Here is a 19,929-nt window from a genome sequence, read left to right as displayed (position 1 = left end):
TTTTCTTCTCCGATCTGCTCCATGTCAAGGGGCTCGGAGCCAGCCGCCCCTCTCCCAAGCCCCGGCACACTCGGCTTAGGACAACGTTGGAGTTTATAGAGCGGAGGAGGAGAATTTTGGGGAGACCGGTCTGCGGCGGGGTCAGCAGGCCGGGGCGGGCTTGCAGCAGGAGCGCTCGCTGCGCGCACCCCTCAGCCGCGGGTGGCGAGCGGCGCCCGCGGAGGAGCCGAGAGCCGAGAGGAGTGGGTGGGGGCGAGGGCTCCCACCCCGCGAGTTCCCGCCCCCAGCCCCACCCCTCAGCTCGCCGGCCCGGGAGCCCGCAGGAGACACCTCCGTCCCCGCCCCTCCGCAGGTCACCTCCTCCACGCCCCTTTCCTTTGGCCCCGGCAGCCGGCAGGCAGGGAAGTGTCGTAAAGCCAGGCCCAGGAAACTTTACCCGGGGTAACAGCCGAGGCGCTTTACGGCGACGGCGGCGAGTGTGAGCCTTGGCGGCGGTGGAGACGGCCGCGGCGAAGGAGGCGGCGGCGGCCGAGGAGGAAGAGGAGTGGCGGCAGTGGCGGCGGGGACCTGTGCGGGGTGAGCCGCGCGGAGGGGACGGGGAGGGGCCGCGGGTGACAGGGCTGGCGGCTGGGCCCGGGCGGACGGGGACGGTGGCCGGCTGAGCAGCTGGGCGGCGCTGAAGAGCTGAGGGGGGGCGGAATTGGGGGGTAGCTTCGTGAGGGACGGTTTCTGCCTTTGTTCCCCCCACCTTCGCCGCCCCCCGCCGGTCGCCCCCTCTGCGCCGTGCTCCCCGGCCGGGTCTCATGGCCTCCCCTCTCGGTCTGTGTCGCCTCTAGGATGGCGGAGGTACCGCCTGGGCCTAGCAGCCTCCTCCCACCACCAGCACCTCCGGCCTCGGCGGCGGCCGAGCCCCGCTGCCCCTTCCCGGCGGGGGCCGCCCTCGCCTGCTGCAGCGAGGACGAGGAGGACGACGAAGAGCACGAAGGCGGTGGCGGTGGCAGGAGCCCGGCGGGCCGCGAGGCGACGGCCAAGGGACCTCCGTGCCTTCGTTGCCCTCCGCCGCCGCAGGAGCAGCCGCAGCTCAACGGATTGATCAACCCCGAACTGCGGCACCTCCGGGCGGCCGCCTCCCTCAAGAGCAAGGTTCTGAACGCTGCCGAGGCAGCCACAACTACAGCCGCCCCCGACGGGGGCCCCAGAGCGACTGCAACAAAAGGAGCCGGGGTACATTCGGCCGAGAGCCCCCCTCACTGCCTCCCCAATAATGCAAGAACTGCGCTCCCCGGCCGGGCAGAGGCGGCGGCGGGGAGCGATCCCGCGGCGGCCCGCAATGGACTGGCGGAGGGCACCGAGCAGGAGGAGGAGGAAGACGAGCAGGTGCGGCTGCTGTCTTCATCCCTGACCGCCGGCTGCAGTTTAAGGAGCCTCTCGGGCGGGGAGGTGGAGCCTGGGGAGGATCGGACGATACGATATGTCCGATACGAATCCGAGCTACAAATGCCCGATATCATGAGACTGATCACCAAAGATCTGTCTGAACCCTACTCCATTTATACCTATAGATATTTTATCCACAACTGGCCACAGCTGTGCTTCTTGGTAAGTGGATGGAATGAAAAGAGGGTGAGCCCAGCAGAGAGATCCAGGCCTTGCAGGGCAGGGAGTGTGAGGGCTGAGTGGCGGTGTATTCTGCATTTCATAGTACATGAGCTGACGTGCGTGCACATACTCCTAGTTATTTAATGAAACGGTTTCGAAGGTAAGACTTCGCGATCTGGGTTAACTTGATACTGATGTAAATGCAACAAGCCTGTATAATGCATGTCGGGGGTCTTGTATCCTGTTTACATTAGCTTATAGTCATGTCTAACCACCTATAATTACTCTCCTTCATCCTCAAAGCACTTTGCAATCACTTAATTTGAACACGGTTCTTTTCGGATACAGGCCTTATTAATCTCTCAATTACAGCCATAATCAGGGGAGAGTGTATGCATAAACATGTTTTGGTGAACATGATTGTCAGTAAACTTGCTGTGGCCACACTGGAGAATTAATCTTACAAGCATGTTCTGTAATTATGGAGTTTGTTTCCTTTTACTTCAACAGGACAATTAACAGTTGTAGCCAGCCTGCTTTCTGGTGCTGGATTGCAGAAGGTGCTACTAACACTTCTGGTGGCTGAAAGACTCCTGAAACTTGAACAAAATACCCTCTTGTGGAATGTAGTAGGAAACTAAGTGTGAAATTGTTACTAACCTGATTTTTGAAAAAAGAAGCTGGTCAGAGATATGCTGAAATAATAGTGGTAACAATGACATGTTACGAAATAACACTTTTTTTTTTTTTAACTTACTTACGTGTAAGCAAAAAATACTTGACTGCCAAATAAGCTGAATAATTTTTTTAGCTTATCAAGTCACTGGCAGTACCAGTAGTTTCTTCTCAGAAATATAGGATAATTTCATTCAGTATGAAACCTTTCACTTATGTATTGACTGCAGGCGTATATATTTGTGTCCTGTATTCACAAGCATGTTGTTACCAGTGAATTTTACTGATGAAAGACAGCATGTTTTTAAGGAGTATTTCATGCTATGTGAAGAGAGAAAAACCACTACCACTGTTTATTGTTTTACAATTAGTTGCACTTAGTAATTCCCTACAAGATATTTCAATACATTAGGATACTTTAGAAATGCCTCTTTTGATTCTGTATCCTGATGATAATGTGAAAATATGACCTTACTATTATAGATAATGGTAGTTCTACTATTTTCTGTTTAATTTGCTAAACTTCAATTTAGTATGTTTATTGAAACTGGAGAAGATTCTCTAAAACTGCTGTTACAGGTTTATCATCAATATATCAAAATAGAAGTTCTAAGCCATGTCTATATCAATGAATATGGAAAAATGATTATATAGCATTATATAATTGTAATTGTTAAAAATTGAAGATTGATTTAACTGGAAGTTAACCTATAAAGTATACAACTGAGTCATACTTTAAATGGAAATACTCTATGTATTGCTATTAATTACAGATAATAGTTGTGTGTATGTGATAGTTGACTTTTGAGTTCTGATATTATCTTGGTCTCCAACATGTCTGCCATTTTAGATTAATATTAGTAAGCTTCAGTCTTGATTTTACATAGATTCCTGGCATTATACCAACTACCTGTACTTTAGCCCTCAGTAGCTGCTTCATTGAGTGGTAAATTTTGAATATCTAGAAATTGAGAATTTCACAAGCGTTTGATCTGTAAGATTTATTAGTGAAAGCATGAATCTGGAGGTACTGATAATAAAACAACCACCAGGATGTTTATAACTGGGCCCTTTATATTGGCACTTTAAAACTTTGATTTCTCTATTTTAGAAATAATAATTTTGGAAGCGTTTTTGATGAAAATAAATTAAGTATCAGAGTAACTTTAAATGTTTATATGTCCAGGTATTTAGTGGCAGAGAGGTGAAGCTAGAACCCAGGTCTCCTAGCCTTTCATTATCATAAGTAAGAATTTGAAAAAAATGAAGTACCTTTGACCCATTCAGCAGAATCATACAGTTACCAAGTTAATGGTTCTTAAAAAGTTCACTCTCTAAGAGACTAGAAACCTTCAAAATGTATGTTTTCATGACTAACCTATAATGGGTCAATGGAATATGAGGTTTAACCTTACAAAATTAACAGTTCTTAACTGTTTTAACAAAATCACACTTCATTTTTCCTAATAATTGTAACTGATGTGAAAGTAAGGTTGTAGTAAAAAAAAGGAGGCACTGTTCAGGTAAGCACTGTTAAGCACTCTGTTTAACTGATTTATCTATACCTCTTTTTAGTTCACAGTATTTTTAGTAGATGCCTTTTAAAGTTCTTAAACTATTAACAACATACGGTAGTATTCCGCTTATTTATTCTAAATTTAACCTTTTGGCTTCCTCCAATTTCCTATTGGTAGGAACTTGGGAGTCTGTTTTACACAATTTATACTTTTCAAATTTTATTGATTGACAGGTCTTTGGCCTTGTAGAGTTAAGTCTTAATCTTGCCAGGAATTTTTTAATTTCCATCTTCTAATAAAAAATACATGTTTAATAGCATCAGTTCTGTATGTATGTATAGATTTTATTTGGAAAAACTGATATGCAGTTTAATGATTCTTGTTAAGTGTATATCCATCAGCAATTTCTGTGGAAAAAAATGCTACATTGGCCTTCCTCACTATAACATTAATAACAGTCTATCTCAGATACTGGGTTTCTCTTTTTAAGTGACATGTGCAACTTGATTTTCACTTGTGCTGATTCTTAATTAGGAAGAAATCAATCTTGTCCAACCATGAACTAAAAATAGTACTTGCTTATTCCTTGGTCAAAGGACAGAGAAGATTTGGTTGAAATTTCTATCCAAGTTGAAGGTATATCCACTTGCATTGTGTCTAGTGATTTTAATTTTTTTCTGTTTTTGACAACTTACTGTGAAGTATAGCTTTCCCATAATTTAGTGTTTTATATTTGCATTGATTTCCATTTTCCTTAGCTTTTGAGGTCAAGTCAAAAACATTTAAGTAGCATTTGATCTATGTTAAACACACACACACTTTCACACTTGAAGTGAATTATTTTCAAATCAGAAAATGCTGTCATTCAGCCAGACAACTTTTATGTATATTTTACCTTGTGAGACAGAAATTTTGAGAATTTTGAGTTCCTGATATCTTATGGCTACTTGCAATTATCATCATAATTAACTTTATGATGATAATGACTGACACAGTCAGGAGTGCCACAAAAAAGGGGTCATCCATGTATCTAGTCTTTGTAGTCCTTTAACAACAAAATCCTTTGTATAGAATCTGAGCAATCTTTTCTCTGAAACTCTGAGACTTTTTTTTCCTGACCAAAATCTACCTTTATTGTTCAGGTACAGTATGGTTTATAACTATAGTTCACTGTATATTTACTGTGATTACGTATAGTACTTTGCTGATAAGCACGTTTTACAATATTATATCTTCATGTATAGACAGTTTCCTGAAAATTCTTTTTTGTGTATTTCCCTCTTTCCAAATTAAAAAAAAGTCTATTGTAAATAATTGCAAGTAGCCATAAGAACCTCTTATATAATACTTCACAGAGTTTACCGTATATAAATCTTTTCCCTCTAGGTTTTGATAATAAACATAGGAAATTTATCTCCTACAAAGTGTTGAAAGCTGTTGAAATTAGTACATTAGCAGGAGTTCTGGGATTTAGATTTTTGAAACTTTAGTGGTTGCTCTTTTGCTAAATTTTTCATTTTCTCTTTCTCCCTCAAAAATGCTGACCAGTGGGTAGGTGCTGTTTCCCTGGGTAATTGTGCAGTACCTGATGGCAATGTATTCTTTATAACTTTTTGTTTATTTTTAAGGCCATGGTAGGGGAAGAGTGTGTAGGTGCCATCGTTTGCAAGTTGGATATGCACAAAAAGATGTTCCGCAGAGGTTATATAGCCATGTTAGCCGTGGACTCCAAATACAGGAGAAATGGCATTGGTAAGAAAAAATACTATGTCACTAAAGAACACATAAATTACTTCATTTTTGTTTTTTGAAGAGATGTAAATGTAAATATGTAGAAATAAGCATGAAGAGAAGTGATTGTTTTTATTTCAATATTTTTTAAAATGTTATTAAATGAATCCCCTTTTTGTAATGCTTTGAGAGATTATCTTTCTAGCAAGTAGAAGATGATAATTTTTGCTTCCAAATATTTTTTTTATCACATTCAAAATATTTCGCTTCTTATAGTTTTTAATAATAATGAAATTGCAGTTTTTATAAGCATTATTAGGGCATTTGATCACAACCTCAAGTAACTGTCTGGATTAAGTGAACCTCAATCAAGCCAAATCATGGAGAAATTGTTAGCTAACGGAGAAGCAGGGGAAAGGGTGTTGTCGTCCCTTATATTTTCCAGTTAATCTTATACCCAAGGTTTCTAAATAATTATAATCATTGTATAGTTTAAAACAGCTGTTCAGGCACCTCCTTGAGAATCTTGTCCTTTTGTAAGTAGAGCTATTGCTTTCCCAGGTGACTGTAGTGTTAGCCTGGTGGAGAACTATTGTCTTGTGTTTAAGACCAACTAATTCTTTGTTCAGGATGGAGGACCAGGTAGATAAGCACTTGTCTGAGCATGTCAAAGTCTTAAATGTACTAAAGCTACTAAATATGAGATTCGGTGTCTGCATCACTAGTTATTAGCAGTAGTTTTTGTCGTTTGTAGTTTTTTTTAAACTGTAAGTGTTACTGTCTAAGATTGTTTTATACAGTCTTAGATGTCATGAGAAATCATTATGAATAGATTTACTTAACATACTAGGTTAAACCAGTTTTTTAATACAATATTATAGCTTATGGTAAGATCTTTAATGACATTTTGTTAAATAAACCCAATTTTTGACTAGTTAAGTAGAGCTGATAAGGACTTAGAACACATAATAGATAACTATCTGGCTTAGTTCAGAGGGTAGAAAATGTTGCCTTGAAAGTTGTGTCCTAGCCCTCAGATTGTTTGGCCCATGTAAAATGTGCTTGCCTTCTGTACATGCTTTAAAAATTAAGAGATTTCTTACAAAGTTTGGATTTCTTAGATCAAATTTGGTGGTTGTTTTCCCTTTAGTATACCAAATATTTCTGACCCCTTAAACTAGGATACATTTTGCTTGACATTTGTAGACACTCTGCCTACATCATTTGAGATTGTCAAAATTGAGTGCTAGATCTTTTGACAGATCTATTTTTAATATATCGAGAAACCGCCATACTGTTTTCCATAGGGACAACTCACAGCAGTTTTGACGTGGTATTTGGCAAATCTGATTCTAGGGTTATATAGTGAGTATTGGCCAGTTCAAAGAATTTCTGGATTGCTTTGGCCAGACTATATCTTGCCTTTTTCTATTTTTTCCCCTTTCTTCCTCCCCCAGTTAGAAGGGCACAAACTTCTGCTCAGAGCAAATAATTCTAACTAAGCAAGAAGGAGTGTAACAGGAGATAGGTTTTTCAAGAGTAAACACTGCTATGTGTGGCTCTGTTGGTCTCTCAGTGTAAACCTAAATTTTTCTCAACATTACCTGTGCTTTTGCATTCAAGGTAGAACTTACATTTACCATTTCTGTATTTATTTTGAGTGTCATAACTTAAGTATCTAAAAAGCTAATCACATTTGTGTTTCATTAACATTCAGATTTATATTCTAGGTACTAACTTGGTTAAGAAAGCTATATATGCCATGGTTGAAGGAGACTGTGATGAGGTAAGTCATCCTGAATGTTTAAGAGCTTTTATTGTGGGCCGTATTCTACTGGATATTTTTATAAATATTCCTTAATAACTGTACTTGAAATTTCATTGCAAATTGTTGCTACACAATTGGAATAATATTATGATGACATATTGTTTAAAAACATGAATTTTGATTTATTCAGTATAACAAATTTTAAGATAATGAATGGAAAACTAAGTATTTTGTCACAAAATGTAATGGTGAAATCTTAGAAAAATTCAGTAAATAATTGGCATTCAGAGGATTTGCTATTAAATCATTAAGGTTGTTATTACAAATCGTACTGTAAATTACTTACATATTGGCTTTAGTTTCTGTGTAACTAGTGTTTTTTAAAAAAAACTGTGGGGCAGTTTTCAACCCATGTGAAGGCATTTCCACGTGGAACAAAAATCTCTCAGCATTAATGAATGTTTAGATAGGAAGGAAAATGATAAATAGAGCTCTCGTATATTAACTTAAGAGTGTCTTCTCTTCAGTTTGTTTACAAGGCTTGACAGAGGTGTACTTTCTTTGTATCCTGTAAATGTGCTTTCACATATAACAGTGTCCAGTAAGTGATGATGGCAGTGTTAAGATTTACAGTTGTATAGTGTAGGAGGGAGCTAGTATAAACTAGGAAAGTGTAGATGTCTTTAACATAGCAGTGGTGACTAAGATGGAACAAAACTGTATTGTGCTAGTAATTTTCTGAGCAATAGAAATGACAGTTGTCTTTATCATTAGAATGCAAATATGCCTTAAAAAATTCTTAACTACTTAAAATAGGTTTTTTTTTGGTAACGTAGTTAATTTATAAGTGGAGTTTTTTTTAGTGCAGAATTTATACACAATCATCAACCATTTTGTGTGTGTGTGTATTTTAGTGTACAAAATCCCTTTTTCCACTGTCCATCACGTAGATGGCCAAGGTCACTACACCTTTTACTTTTTGATATTAGAACTATAAAAAATGTGAAATTGCCACATGTGAATCCTCTAGAATGAACATCCTTATATCCCAGAACTCTTTAACTTTTCATCTTTCTTTTACTTTATAGGTACCATTAATGTTTTGATATGTATACTCATTTCCTAAGCAAATCTATATGCAAATAAGTAATTTTCTATACAGATTAAATCATTAGTATTATTTTGCCATAATTACTTTTTTCATTTGCCAGTATCTCATGAACATACTCTCATGTCACAATACAGAATTTATTGCAGAGCATTCTCATACTAATTCTGTTCACATTAGTTAGTTCACATCAGACAGATCACACTTAAGTGGTAGTTGCATGAGAAAGTCTACAGGCATATTAGACAACGCAGAGAAGTTCTGGGATCTAAGGATGTTCATTCTAGAGGATTCACATGTGGCAATTTCACATTTTTTATAGTTCTAATATCAAAAAGTAAAAGGTGTAGTGACCTTGGCCATCTACGTGATGGATAACTAAAATCTATCAATTTGTAGAAGAATGGACTGAATTTCATGAGTATAAGTTTGTATGTTTGAACTATAGCCACATTGCTTAGCTTGTTGAGAAGTTAGGCTTTTCAAAAGTTGCTTAATAGATTGGAGAAATCTTTGGGAGGATAAAACTATCTTTTGTTACTCTGTTGCTACTGACTAGGATATTATGAGCAGGGAATATTCTATTTCTTAAGAGTAAACCTTTTCTGAGTTACCCGAATCACTACCTGTGAGATAGGCGTGTGGTTTTACCTTAACTGATCAAATGTTTGAATAGTATTGGATATGTGTGTGTGTATGTATATATGCACATACACACACGTATATACACACACTCACATATACATATAAATCATATAAGTCACATATTATTTGTAATTTCTCAGGACTTGGTTATACTGTTTTAGGCAGATTTTGGTTATATTGTTTTAGTGTCAAAGTGAAATCCTAAATTAGGAATATATTTTACGTTGTTTTTTTTTTTAAAGATTTATTTATTCGTACAGAACTGGGGTACAGGCCAGAGATGCGGAGGGTGAGAGGATTCACCAGAGACAGAGTGGGGCACAGAACAGGCAGATCGACGAAGTACACTGCTGAGGGGAGCAGCGGGCGGGTCAGGAGAGGTCTGCCACGCCATGTGGTCACCTCCAGGGCAGGAGGGGATCGAACTCATGCGGAAGTGGCTTAAGCTTCTTTGTGCTGTGTTTTTTCCCGCTGCGCCACCAGGGAGGGCCTTACGTTGGGTTTTTATGCCCAGAATGAAAGGAGTATTTCTAGTTCTAATTAATTTTTCTAATTTTTGAACCGGTCAGTATTAATGTAATCGTAAACTGAAATGGTTTTAAATTGATGGTTTCGTAGTTGAACAATTTAGTCTCTGGAATGCAGAACTTTTCCATGGTTTAAAAATAATTATCTGTATCCTGGGCCTCCCTGGTGCTGCAAGGGGTTGAGTTGCAGTACCATGAGGCTGTCTGCAGCCGCTGTAGCACACGTTCTTTCCCCAGCCAGGCCCCTCAGCAGTGTGTTTCAGTTGATTTGCCTTTTCTCTCTGTTCTCTCCACTCTTTCTCTGGTGAGTCCTCGCCCAATGGCCCCCCCCCCCATATTTCTGGCCTGTACCCCAGTCTTGTATGCATAAAATAAATAAATCTTAAAAAAATTATCTGCCTCCTGTTATAAAGCATTTGTTGTATGAAGGGACAGAACTCTTATTCTTTAAAAATTTTTACTCTCCTTTTAATTCCCTTTAAACCACATAATCAACATACTCTTTTATCCTCTTTTCCATTCTAGTTTTTTATAGTAATGTTTGTTGACTCTACTTCTTATGTTACCAGATATTGATTTGATTTGATTTGATTTCTCCCTCTTCCACTCCACTGTAACTACTTTCTCACAAGTGTGTTTGCTAGACCTAATAGCTTCTTGGTCTTCCTCTTCTTACTAAAATACTTCTCAGACTTAAGACCCAATTCAGATATCAGCAACTCCTTTAAGATTGCCTTAATCTTTCTGAGCAAAATCACTTACACGTTCTGTGATTTTTTTGACTCCCTTTCCTTTGATTTCAGACTTCACTTAAGTCTGATTGTTCAGGCTGCACCTTAGCCTTTATGAAGATGAGAGCAGAGATGTCTTTTCATGTTTACTGCTGTGTGCTTAGCACTTAGTGAGGTATTTATGGTAGAGTTTATGTTTTGTAAATGTATATTAAATGATTAGCTCTGTGATTCCAGCATCTTATGTATACCTATTTTTTTAAATGCTTATGAATTTTGACTTTTTTAAAAAGGGTGTATTTATTTATGTGTACAAGAACTGGGTGCAGGCCAGAGATGTGAAGAGTAAGAGAATTCACCAGGGACAGAGTGGGAAGCAGGACAGGGAGATCAGCTGAAACACTGCTGAGGGGAGCAGTGGGTGGGTCAGGAGTTGGCCTGTATCCCACTTCATGTGGATCACCTTGCTGTGGCTGGGATTGAACTCACACTGAAGTGGCTGCAGATAGCTTCATAGTGCTGACTTAACCCCTTGTGCCACCAGGGAGGCCCCCAATTTTTGACTTTTATACTTAATTGTTAAGCAGTATTTCTGAGCTTTCTGAAAGTTTTCCATGAACAGCAGTTATCTTTATTTTTGTACATAGTAAGATTTAAAAAATTATGTGTATGGTTTAAGATGCTAAGGTATCTTTTGCCAAAATGAAACTTTATGTGTAGAAATAGTCATTTATAGTTCATTGTCCTGAGGAAAATATTGAATTTTTAATTCTCCAAAAATATAATAACTAATTACAAAACAATCAACACATATTACTTTCATTAAGTTAAGTTAAACTGTTAAGAAATTTATTAGCAGAAACCTGTCAGAAAGATGTTTAAAGAGGTTTATATTATGTCATCGACTACTTAGGTTATGTTGCTTTTTTTTGTCCTTAGAAAAAAATTTAAAAATCTATAAAACTACTAACATACATCTCTAAAGCCTTATGCATATCTAATCAATTTTTACTTTTCATCTGTTTGCATAATTTGTAACCTTGATTCATATTTATGTGGCTCTTGGTTACCACTTGTCATTTTAAAATAAATTCACAGTAAATGAAAACTGAATTTGATAACCACAGCTGAGATGTCAATTCATGTTTCTACCCAAGTAATAATGATATACTCTGCTGGTCTAATAGATGTTTTCATTTTGTTTTAGTATACCTCTTAACTTTTTAAATGAGAATTAGATGTGTTAAAACAGCTTAGCAAAAGATCTTTTTCACTTATATTTGGAGCTGACAAAAAGTTATAGTGTCAAAAAAGAAACAAGTGAAGAAATGAATTACCGAATAAGAAATGAATTACTGGTATGTTGCTTTACATTTCCCTACCTCCCCCCATGTGCTTTGGCTGCCAAATGTGTATTGGCTGTTAGGACAAGCATGATAGGCTTGTGTTTTACATAAGGGAAATAGTAAGAAACATACATACAAATAGCTTGAGTGAGTTTCCTAAAATATAATTTTAAAGTCAGATTTGTGTACCTAAAATATTGAGCTCACCTGTTAGCCATTTATCTATGTACTTTTTCTGAAATTAATTTGAATAAGACAGGTGATTAATCATCATGATGAACAGTGCTTTACTTTTTAAACTGTAAATGTCTTTGAAATCTTCCTTTCTGGAAATTTGAATTTCAAAAAATCTTTTTAGGTTTTAAGGTACAGCTGCTATGATGTTAATCGTCAGAATTAACTCATATATAGTGAGAATACACTGGAATCAAAGATTATTAATGGAATTTGTTTTTCTTTATGGAATAAATGTGCTGTCTAAAAACTTTAAAACATTATTAGTTGACAGTTTCCATTTCTCTTCTCAAGTCCGTCCCTGGCAAACACCTTACTACACTGAGTTTGACTATTGAAGTTGCCGCATGAGATCATCATATAGTTGCTGTTTACATGTCCTGCATTGTTTTCTTATAATGTTCTCCAGGTTCACTTATGTTTTACAATACACCCATTTCCTTCTTTTTTAAGATTATTTCATTGTATAGATGTACTACATTGTCTTTATCCACTAATTTGTTGATGGACATACAGGTTGTTTCCACATCCTGTGATAAAAACTATAGTGAACATCAGAGTGCAGATATCTTTGAGATCCCAATTTTAATTACTTTGGGTACATATATAATAGTTATATAGAAGTGGGAGTATGAGGTCTTGTGGTCGTACTGATTTTAAGGAAATGTCATAGTGATTTCTGTAATGGCTGTGCTGGCATATATTCTCACCAACAGTGTATATTTGTATAACCAGTAATAATAACCAGTAATAAGCCTGTTAGGTGAAGACAAAGAAACATACATTTTATGGTAATGTACAAGATCATATTTTAGCTTTTTTTTCCTTTGGTTTAATTATGTTTATCATTTTTAGTTTCATTAGGAATACATTTTGGCAATGAGCCAGAGACTTATGTAAAGAATGAAGTAAAATGGAATTAGCAAGCTGTAAGAATTTTAGGTTGAGTTACTTTGGCCAGATTAAAGAACTGTGATAAGAACTTGGGTTCTAGGCTCACCTTTTGTCATTTAGTATATTTTTATGCTTATAGGCAAGTAATTTAAAACTTTTGGGATGTTTTTCTCTTTAATATATGGTAATGCTGATCTATAAAGAGTATTATGAAAAGCCATAAAGGTCTGCATTCAACTGCATCATTGGGGGAGTCTTATGAGGGCCAGACAGAGTTAGTGCTTAGATACTGGCACTTAGGTCTAGCCCTTAGGATCTGGCACCTTCTAGGAATTTCCTGTCTTTGATATTAAAAAATGATTTATGAAAACTATAATATTTTCACTCATCCTGGTAATGACTAGTTGCAAGAGAATCAATGAAAATTCACTGATATTTTTTCTTTCTGCTAAGTAGAATTTAACTTTGCCAACTTTCTTTAGGACCAAAATAACCTCATTATCCTTTGGCTTCCTGTCTAATAACACTATAATAATGTGGACTGAAAGGGTAGTTTTATATAGACTGTTTCTGGTATAATTTTAGATTCTCTTTTAATGTAGTTATAAGCTTTAAGTTTTTAAATACAAAAAAAGTTTCTAACATTTTCTATTCTGTCAAATAATATATCATCTCTTGGTTTAGAAAATGAGTATGCCAAGAAAGTCTCTTTACTTTAAACTAAGGTTAGTTAGCTCTCTGTATACATTTTTGTAAAGATTTATTTATGCATACAGAGCTGGGGTAGAGGCCAGAGGTGTGGGAGTGAGAGGATTCACCAGTGACAGAGTGGGGATCAGAACAGGCAGATGTACTGAAATGCACTGCTGAAGGGAGCAGCGGGTGGGTCAGGAGAGGTCTGCCATGCCATGTGGGTCACCTCCCTGGCTGGGGACTGAACTCATGCTGCAGTGGCTACGGATAGCTTCATAGTGCTGTGCTTTAACCTTTGCACCGCTGGGGAGAGCCCTTTGTGTACATTTTTTCTCTGTACTTGGACTTCATTTATTTTATATGTTGGAATGCCAACAAACTTTAATTCAACTCTTTATGACAACTCAAGTATGTATGAATCTGTAATTAACCTCAGGTCTGTTTTAAATATTTCATATTATCAAATATTGATGAAGGTGGACTTAGGTCTCCTTCATTATGTCTTAGGTTGGTTAAATATCCCACTTGATGCTTTATTTTACTCTGGAAACAATTAGGAGGAGTTGCAAAAGAGTGGATGCTATTAAGTTCTCATCTAAGTTTGATTCTGGTCTGTCTTTGCTGAAGTTGGCCTTGAGTTTCTTTCATTTGTAAGTTGGAGATAATCGTATTTGTTTCATAGGATTTCTATGGAAATAGCATAGTGACAAGTGCATGTAAAATGACATAGTGCATGTTAAATGCTTTATGTAGTACACAGAACACCTTCAATCAATATTAGCTGTTATTTAGCTTTCCTCTTTATTTTGTGAAATCAGTCTCAGTTCTGAGTTGTTGCTGTTGTATTGCTTCTCATTGTATTGCTTCTCATTGTATTGATTTGACATTTTAGTTGTAATTAGTTGCTGGTCTGAAAGAAATTTCTAGGAATTAGCTAGGAGAATTATTCAAAACCAGAAACTTCTATTGACCAGACTGGAGTGATCCAGATGGGAGAATGGCATACATATTAAAAATTACTGACTTTTTATTCTTACCTTTGTTTGCGCTAAACTTTTATTTAAAGCCTTCCTAAGAACATTTTTCCTTGACCCTTGACAAGCTTTTGCTTGTTTTTAAATTTTCACAAGTTTGCATTTAGCTTGTGATTTGCTTTAAGGAGTTAATTGCATAGGTAATTGCCTTAAGTTGATGCTTTTTCTTTAAGTACTCTTGGTCATTTAAAAGCTTGACAATACCTTTGATTAATATTTGTGACGTATGTGATGTAACGAAAGATTCTAAGTATGTATAAAACTAACAAGTACAGAGGCTTTTACACATCAGTGTTACAAGTGCAGCGGAGACAGCTGTGAAGGGGGTTGTTGCCTTCCCTTGTTGGGCATGAGGTAGGAGCGATGACATACTCGTTGGATGTCGAATGAGAGTGCACTTGAGTAAGGAGCACTGCAGAGGGCTCTAGCCCTTAGGACCTAGCACCTAGACACAAAAGGAAAGGAGTATTCCACAGAGTGTGGAAGCGACAAACTAAGACTAAAGCAAGGATAGGAAGAGGATTCTTCCAGATAGGGTACATAGTTGATGCGAACCATCTAAAGTGGGAAAAAGACTGCTGAGTTCTAGAAATTGTATTGATTTTAGACAGCAAAGAGGGTGAGATCTAATGCATTGCTAGTGGTCTAGGGAGAGGTCTTAGTGGGTCTTTCAGGTCTCCTAGGTTATGTCTTGGGCACAAAATGGAATCGATAAATGGTTTAAAGCAGGACATTAACAAGAGTATCACTCTACTTGTAGAGCGAGATCTATTTTTTGGAGACTCTGGTTACAATGAAAGGTGATATCAGTGGGGATAGAAAGAAGAGAACCAAATGGAGAGCAAGTAGAGAATTCACACACTCAATGCTTGGATATATGCACGGAATGCAAGGAAAGAGGTTTAAAGGTTTTAAGTTTGAGGCATTGGTGGCATGAAGATGTTACTGATAAGGAGTAATGTCTAAAGGAGTTGATTATGAGTTCAATTTAAGATACAATGATCTGAGATGTAATCTTTTTTTGATAATTTGAGATACACAAGAAAGTTTTTTGATAATTTGAGATACACAAGAAAGAGACATTTTGCTTCACTTAGGCCTTTGATCAGTTGTGCTTTGCCTTTTTCTCCCTCACTCTAAGCCCCTGAAAATTATGATATCCCAGCAGTATCTGTGCTATTCTATATTGGTAATTCTCAGTGAAATAGATTGAGAATCAGTAGAGAGGATGGGGTAAATGATGTTTTGGTAGAGGAAGGTAGAAATAAATGAAGAAAATCATATAATATTCAAAAGTATCAGCCCTTTGTTGTTAGAACCATTAGTTCAGTAATATTGAAAACTCAATGGAAGTTAATACCCTATGTGTCTGTTAAGAGTTGCTATCCATAATATCTAGACAGTGGTTCTCCAAATGTAGACACCTGCTCAGTGACTTCACCTGACAAATTGTTAAAAATGTGAATTTGGCCCCATTGTAAGCCTCTTCAAATTCTGGGGGTGGGGATCAGAATCTTATTGTAATTTGCCCTCCTGGTGTTTGAGATACATTGATGTTTGGATACCTTGGGGCTAGGTTGGCATACTTTCTCTGCATAGAGCCAGGCAGTAATAAATATTTTAGACTTTGTGGACTGTAGGCCTCAGTAGGAATTCTTCACCCTTTTGTTGAGAAAGCAACCCTTGACATCTTGTAAACAAATGGACATGACTATGTTCTAATAAAAATTATGTCCAAAAACAGGCAGGCAGGCCCATTTGGCCCAAGAGCTGCAGTTTGCAGACTCTAGTCAAATATGGTCATTGTCACCAGGGGTATATAGTGACAAATTAATGACACTATACGTGTTGGAGGTCAATACAAGTAGTTTCAAGTACTGGTTTATTTTCTTAAATCTTTGATTGTTGACGTTTTTCTTCCCTTCATCTTTTTTTCATACTACTTTTCTCCACAGGGATACAGTTGTTTCTGTTGAATACACAACAAAATACATACTCGGTTTTTTCACTGCTAAAAATTGCAAACACCAAAAAAAAAAAAAAAAAAATCAGTGGAATAGAAAATAAGTTCCCAGTGTTCACACTCTTGTCCCAAGAGATTATTACAACTTTGATGGCCATTTTTTTCTGTGCATCACTAAGAATTCATTGTTTTCATATCACCTCTCAAATAATGTGTTCTCTTAAATATTTAATCCAATTGTTTACTTTTTAAGTGATTTGTCCAATTATGAAATTATTAGTTTCGAATATATAAAATTGTAACAGTTTTCTCTTATTTTTTTTGAAGGTGGTTTTGGAAACAGAAATAACAAATAAGTCTGCTTTGAAACTTTATGAGAATCTTGGCTTTGTTCGAGATAAGAGGCTGTTCAGATACTATTTAAATGGAGTTGATGCACTGCGACTTAAATTGTGGCTGCGTTGAGAAGCTGACATCAAGGAACAACTTTCTAACCATGAAGAATCGACCTTTGCATGCAATGCAATTTGTACAGAATTGCTTTGCAGGTGGATTTAGTAATTTCCATGCAGCTCTTATCTGTCAGTGTCTCATTGAGTGTCGCACAATATTTGTTGCACTTTGGCATGGCGCATTTGTTCTGAATTAAAAAAGATTGTTTTAAACTTCAAAAGCTCTTTGGTACCAACATGATGTGCCAGTTGATAGCCAAGATTTGTTTGTTCATTTGCTAAATCTGCTGACAAATATTATTTACACAGCGGTCATTTTATCACAGAACCAATAAGTGGAACATGATTTTTGTTCCTTTAAAAAGCCAATGTAGTTTGTAAAATTTCTTAAGTATACTAACATTTCACAAGAAACCTGCCATAGTTTTCTGAAGGGGGTGGGGGAAAGCTTCAATTTTAGGTTTTATTTTTTCAATATTAAATTTTCCATTCTTGAATATTGGTACCTCAGTGATTAGTGAATGAAAAAAAATGTAATGTAGGGTTGGGTGTGTCTTACAATGAGTAAAGATAACAATTAAATTGCGTCTGCCAGTGCCTGTGTAGATAAGTATATTTGTCTTCATCTCTAGTTTTTGAATGCATGCTGTCTTTTCTTTTGAAGCCTCTGCAAGCAAACTTGTTTTTATTTAAATTCTAAATTTGATAATAAATTATTTCAGATTTTTATAATTTGGATACTTTTTCCAGGTGAGTGACAGAGTGTTTTACTTTAGGAGTCCCTTTTTTCTTTATAGTAAGAGGTTGATCTGCCGGGAAAAATCTTTGACAAACGGCTTAAAAGGGATGAGAAAAGTTGATGGAGCCAGGATTGCTGGGTTTCCGATGCACTTTTTTTGAGATTTGAGGGACTTTTGGGAAAAGAATAGAAAATTAATGTAAATTGGTATGATTTTATTTAATCAAAAGTATTGCTTTAGCTTTGAAAAATGGTTTCACAAAGTAGTTGGAACTTTTTCCCCACTTGATTGGATTCACGTTGCTTCCATTTCTTAAAATGCTTCACTTTTGGTTCTTGGTCTTGGAAATAAATTTCAAGGTACATTGTAACCATTTACAATTGATTTTACTTTCTTTTCATTTATTTGAGCAATTTCTTGAGGGAACTTTGCTTAGTTCCCAGAAAAAGAGATGGAATTTTTTTTTTGAAATGAGTTCTGTGGTTTTCTTAATAGCGATCACCATGTTATTGGTTACATTGTGTTTTGGCCAGTCAGTGCAATGTAACAAATTTTAAACTTACTGCTTTCAGTTGAGTCAAGAACCTGTGGCGGATAATTTATTTAACTGAAAAACCTAGGTACCCGTAAAAAAAAAAATTCTCTGAAAAATGTTTTGTTAGGAATCTGTGCTTTTTCTTTCTTTAATTTGGATATGCTTTACTTCTGCTCTAGGATTTGGTTTTAATTTTATTTTATGACTATCATTACTGTATTTTAAAAAACCCTACCTCCATTAACAGTTGGTAAAAAGCCCCCTTTCAGGAAAGTTTGTTGCCTTTTTTTTTTTTTTTAAAGGAAAGCTGCTCCTTGCTCAGGTGTCTTGAAAGTGAACATGGTAACAAGCACTCTTAAAATATACACAGATTTAATGAAAATAAAATTTTCCTGCTGGTGGGATCATTAATTCTTAAATTTAAAGGAAACATTGCATTTTATATTATTTTTTAAAAGTTTAATGGACAGAATACTGGTTGCATTAAAAATATGATAACCACACAATACTCAGCTTCCCAGCTGAACATTTTGAGTATGTTTTTGGTCAGACTCACTTGGGCGCTAGTATTTAGAGGAATATAATCATAGTGATGGAGGGAACTGAATTAAATAGTTCGGTACTTATGTCATCAGATTTTTATCTCACCACTATTTGAATTGCTGATTCATAAGTAATGACTATGGATGAACATACATTTACTTAACTGTATGTTGATGAACGTATAGTCCTACAGTATATACATACTAGATTTTCTGTTCAATTATTATGTTTTTGGCAGGTTTTTGATGAAACATTATTGACCTTCCCCCAGAGCTGACCAGATTTTGCTGAATTGACTAGGTGTTTGCAAACATGGCATTAACTATGTTTAGTTGGTGGCCATATTGTTCACCTGGTGTATGTAGAGTATCAGTGTCTACCTTTTGTCTTTAAATGGCTAAGCATTTACTTAGACTAAATGTTTGACCTCTAGCCTGATAACCTGCACCAAAATGAAGTCTCTTTTCCAGTTAAAGTAGCGTCAAACATTAACTCACTTTTTGATATTGGGCTTTCATTTTGCTTATGTAATCTTAAAACAATTTAAATTGATAGTTCACTTGGCTAAAACTGAGCAAAATTGGTGCAACTTTCTTTTAATGGGGTGCTGCCTCTTTAAGACTGACTGTACTATCCACTGACACTGGTTTGGCAGTTGGTACTGCTGAACATTTTTATACATGCTACCATGAAGCTATATATGTTAGTATTGAAGAAGCTCTAACGGGTATACTACCATTTTTGATGTGTGGGCTAATTATAATTTCCCTTACAATAGGATGAAACTACTCTAGAGAAAGTCCACAGATCAGAAACCAGACATAGTTTTTGAAGTTGAAGCCAGCAAATAAAAAAAAAATTATTAAAAATTTGTTTTTGATATTTTCTTCCTCTCTTCCCCAGATTACCCTCCCCACTTGCTTGACAAATCTGTAAAGGAGTTTGTTTGTCACGTTTTAACTTAACCTTGCCCTGTGTTATGGTATTGACTGACATGTATAAGACTGGATGTGTATATTTATTATGGTATCTAAAAATCATGAAGCTCATCACTTTCCAGGAGCTTAGATAGAGCCAGATGGTGTGCATCAGTCACTTCTCAGTGCACCGTGACTTCACTAAAGAGAGTGTTAGGCTGTTACAGGGCTTTCAGGTTTGTAAAAACATAACCATAAGTTATATTGACGTCAGATA

At 37.0% G+C, this 19,929-nt stretch overlaps 1 protein-coding gene across 1 annotated transcript; it reads left to right on the top strand.

Moving 5' to 3' along the window:
- The first annotated feature begins 427 nt into the window (after positions 1-427).
- Positions 428-18,622, top strand: NAA30 (N(alpha)-acetyltransferase 30, NatC catalytic subunit). Its single transcript, XM_004681840.2, has 5 exons — positions 428-576; positions 837-1,599; positions 5,420-5,543; positions 7,253-7,308; positions 16,793-18,622. The coding sequence occupies exons 2-5, from the start codon at positions 838-840 to the stop codon at positions 16,928-16,930; spliced, it is 1,080 nt and encodes a 359-aa protein (XP_004681897.1). The 5' UTR covers positions 428-576; position 837; the 3' UTR covers positions 16,931-18,622.
- The last annotated feature ends 1,307 nt before the right edge of the window (positions 18,623-19,929 follow it).

Source organism: Condylura cristata, unplaced genomic scaffold (assembly GCF_000260355.1).
Source record: "Condylura cristata isolate star-nosed mole 26May11 unplaced genomic scaffold, ConCri1.0 scaffold00013, whole genome shotgun sequence".
NCBI classification, from domain to species: domain Eukaryota; kingdom Metazoa; phylum Chordata; class Mammalia; order Eulipotyphla; family Talpidae; genus Condylura; species Condylura cristata.
This window is presented reverse-complemented; position numbering and strand designations above follow the sequence as displayed.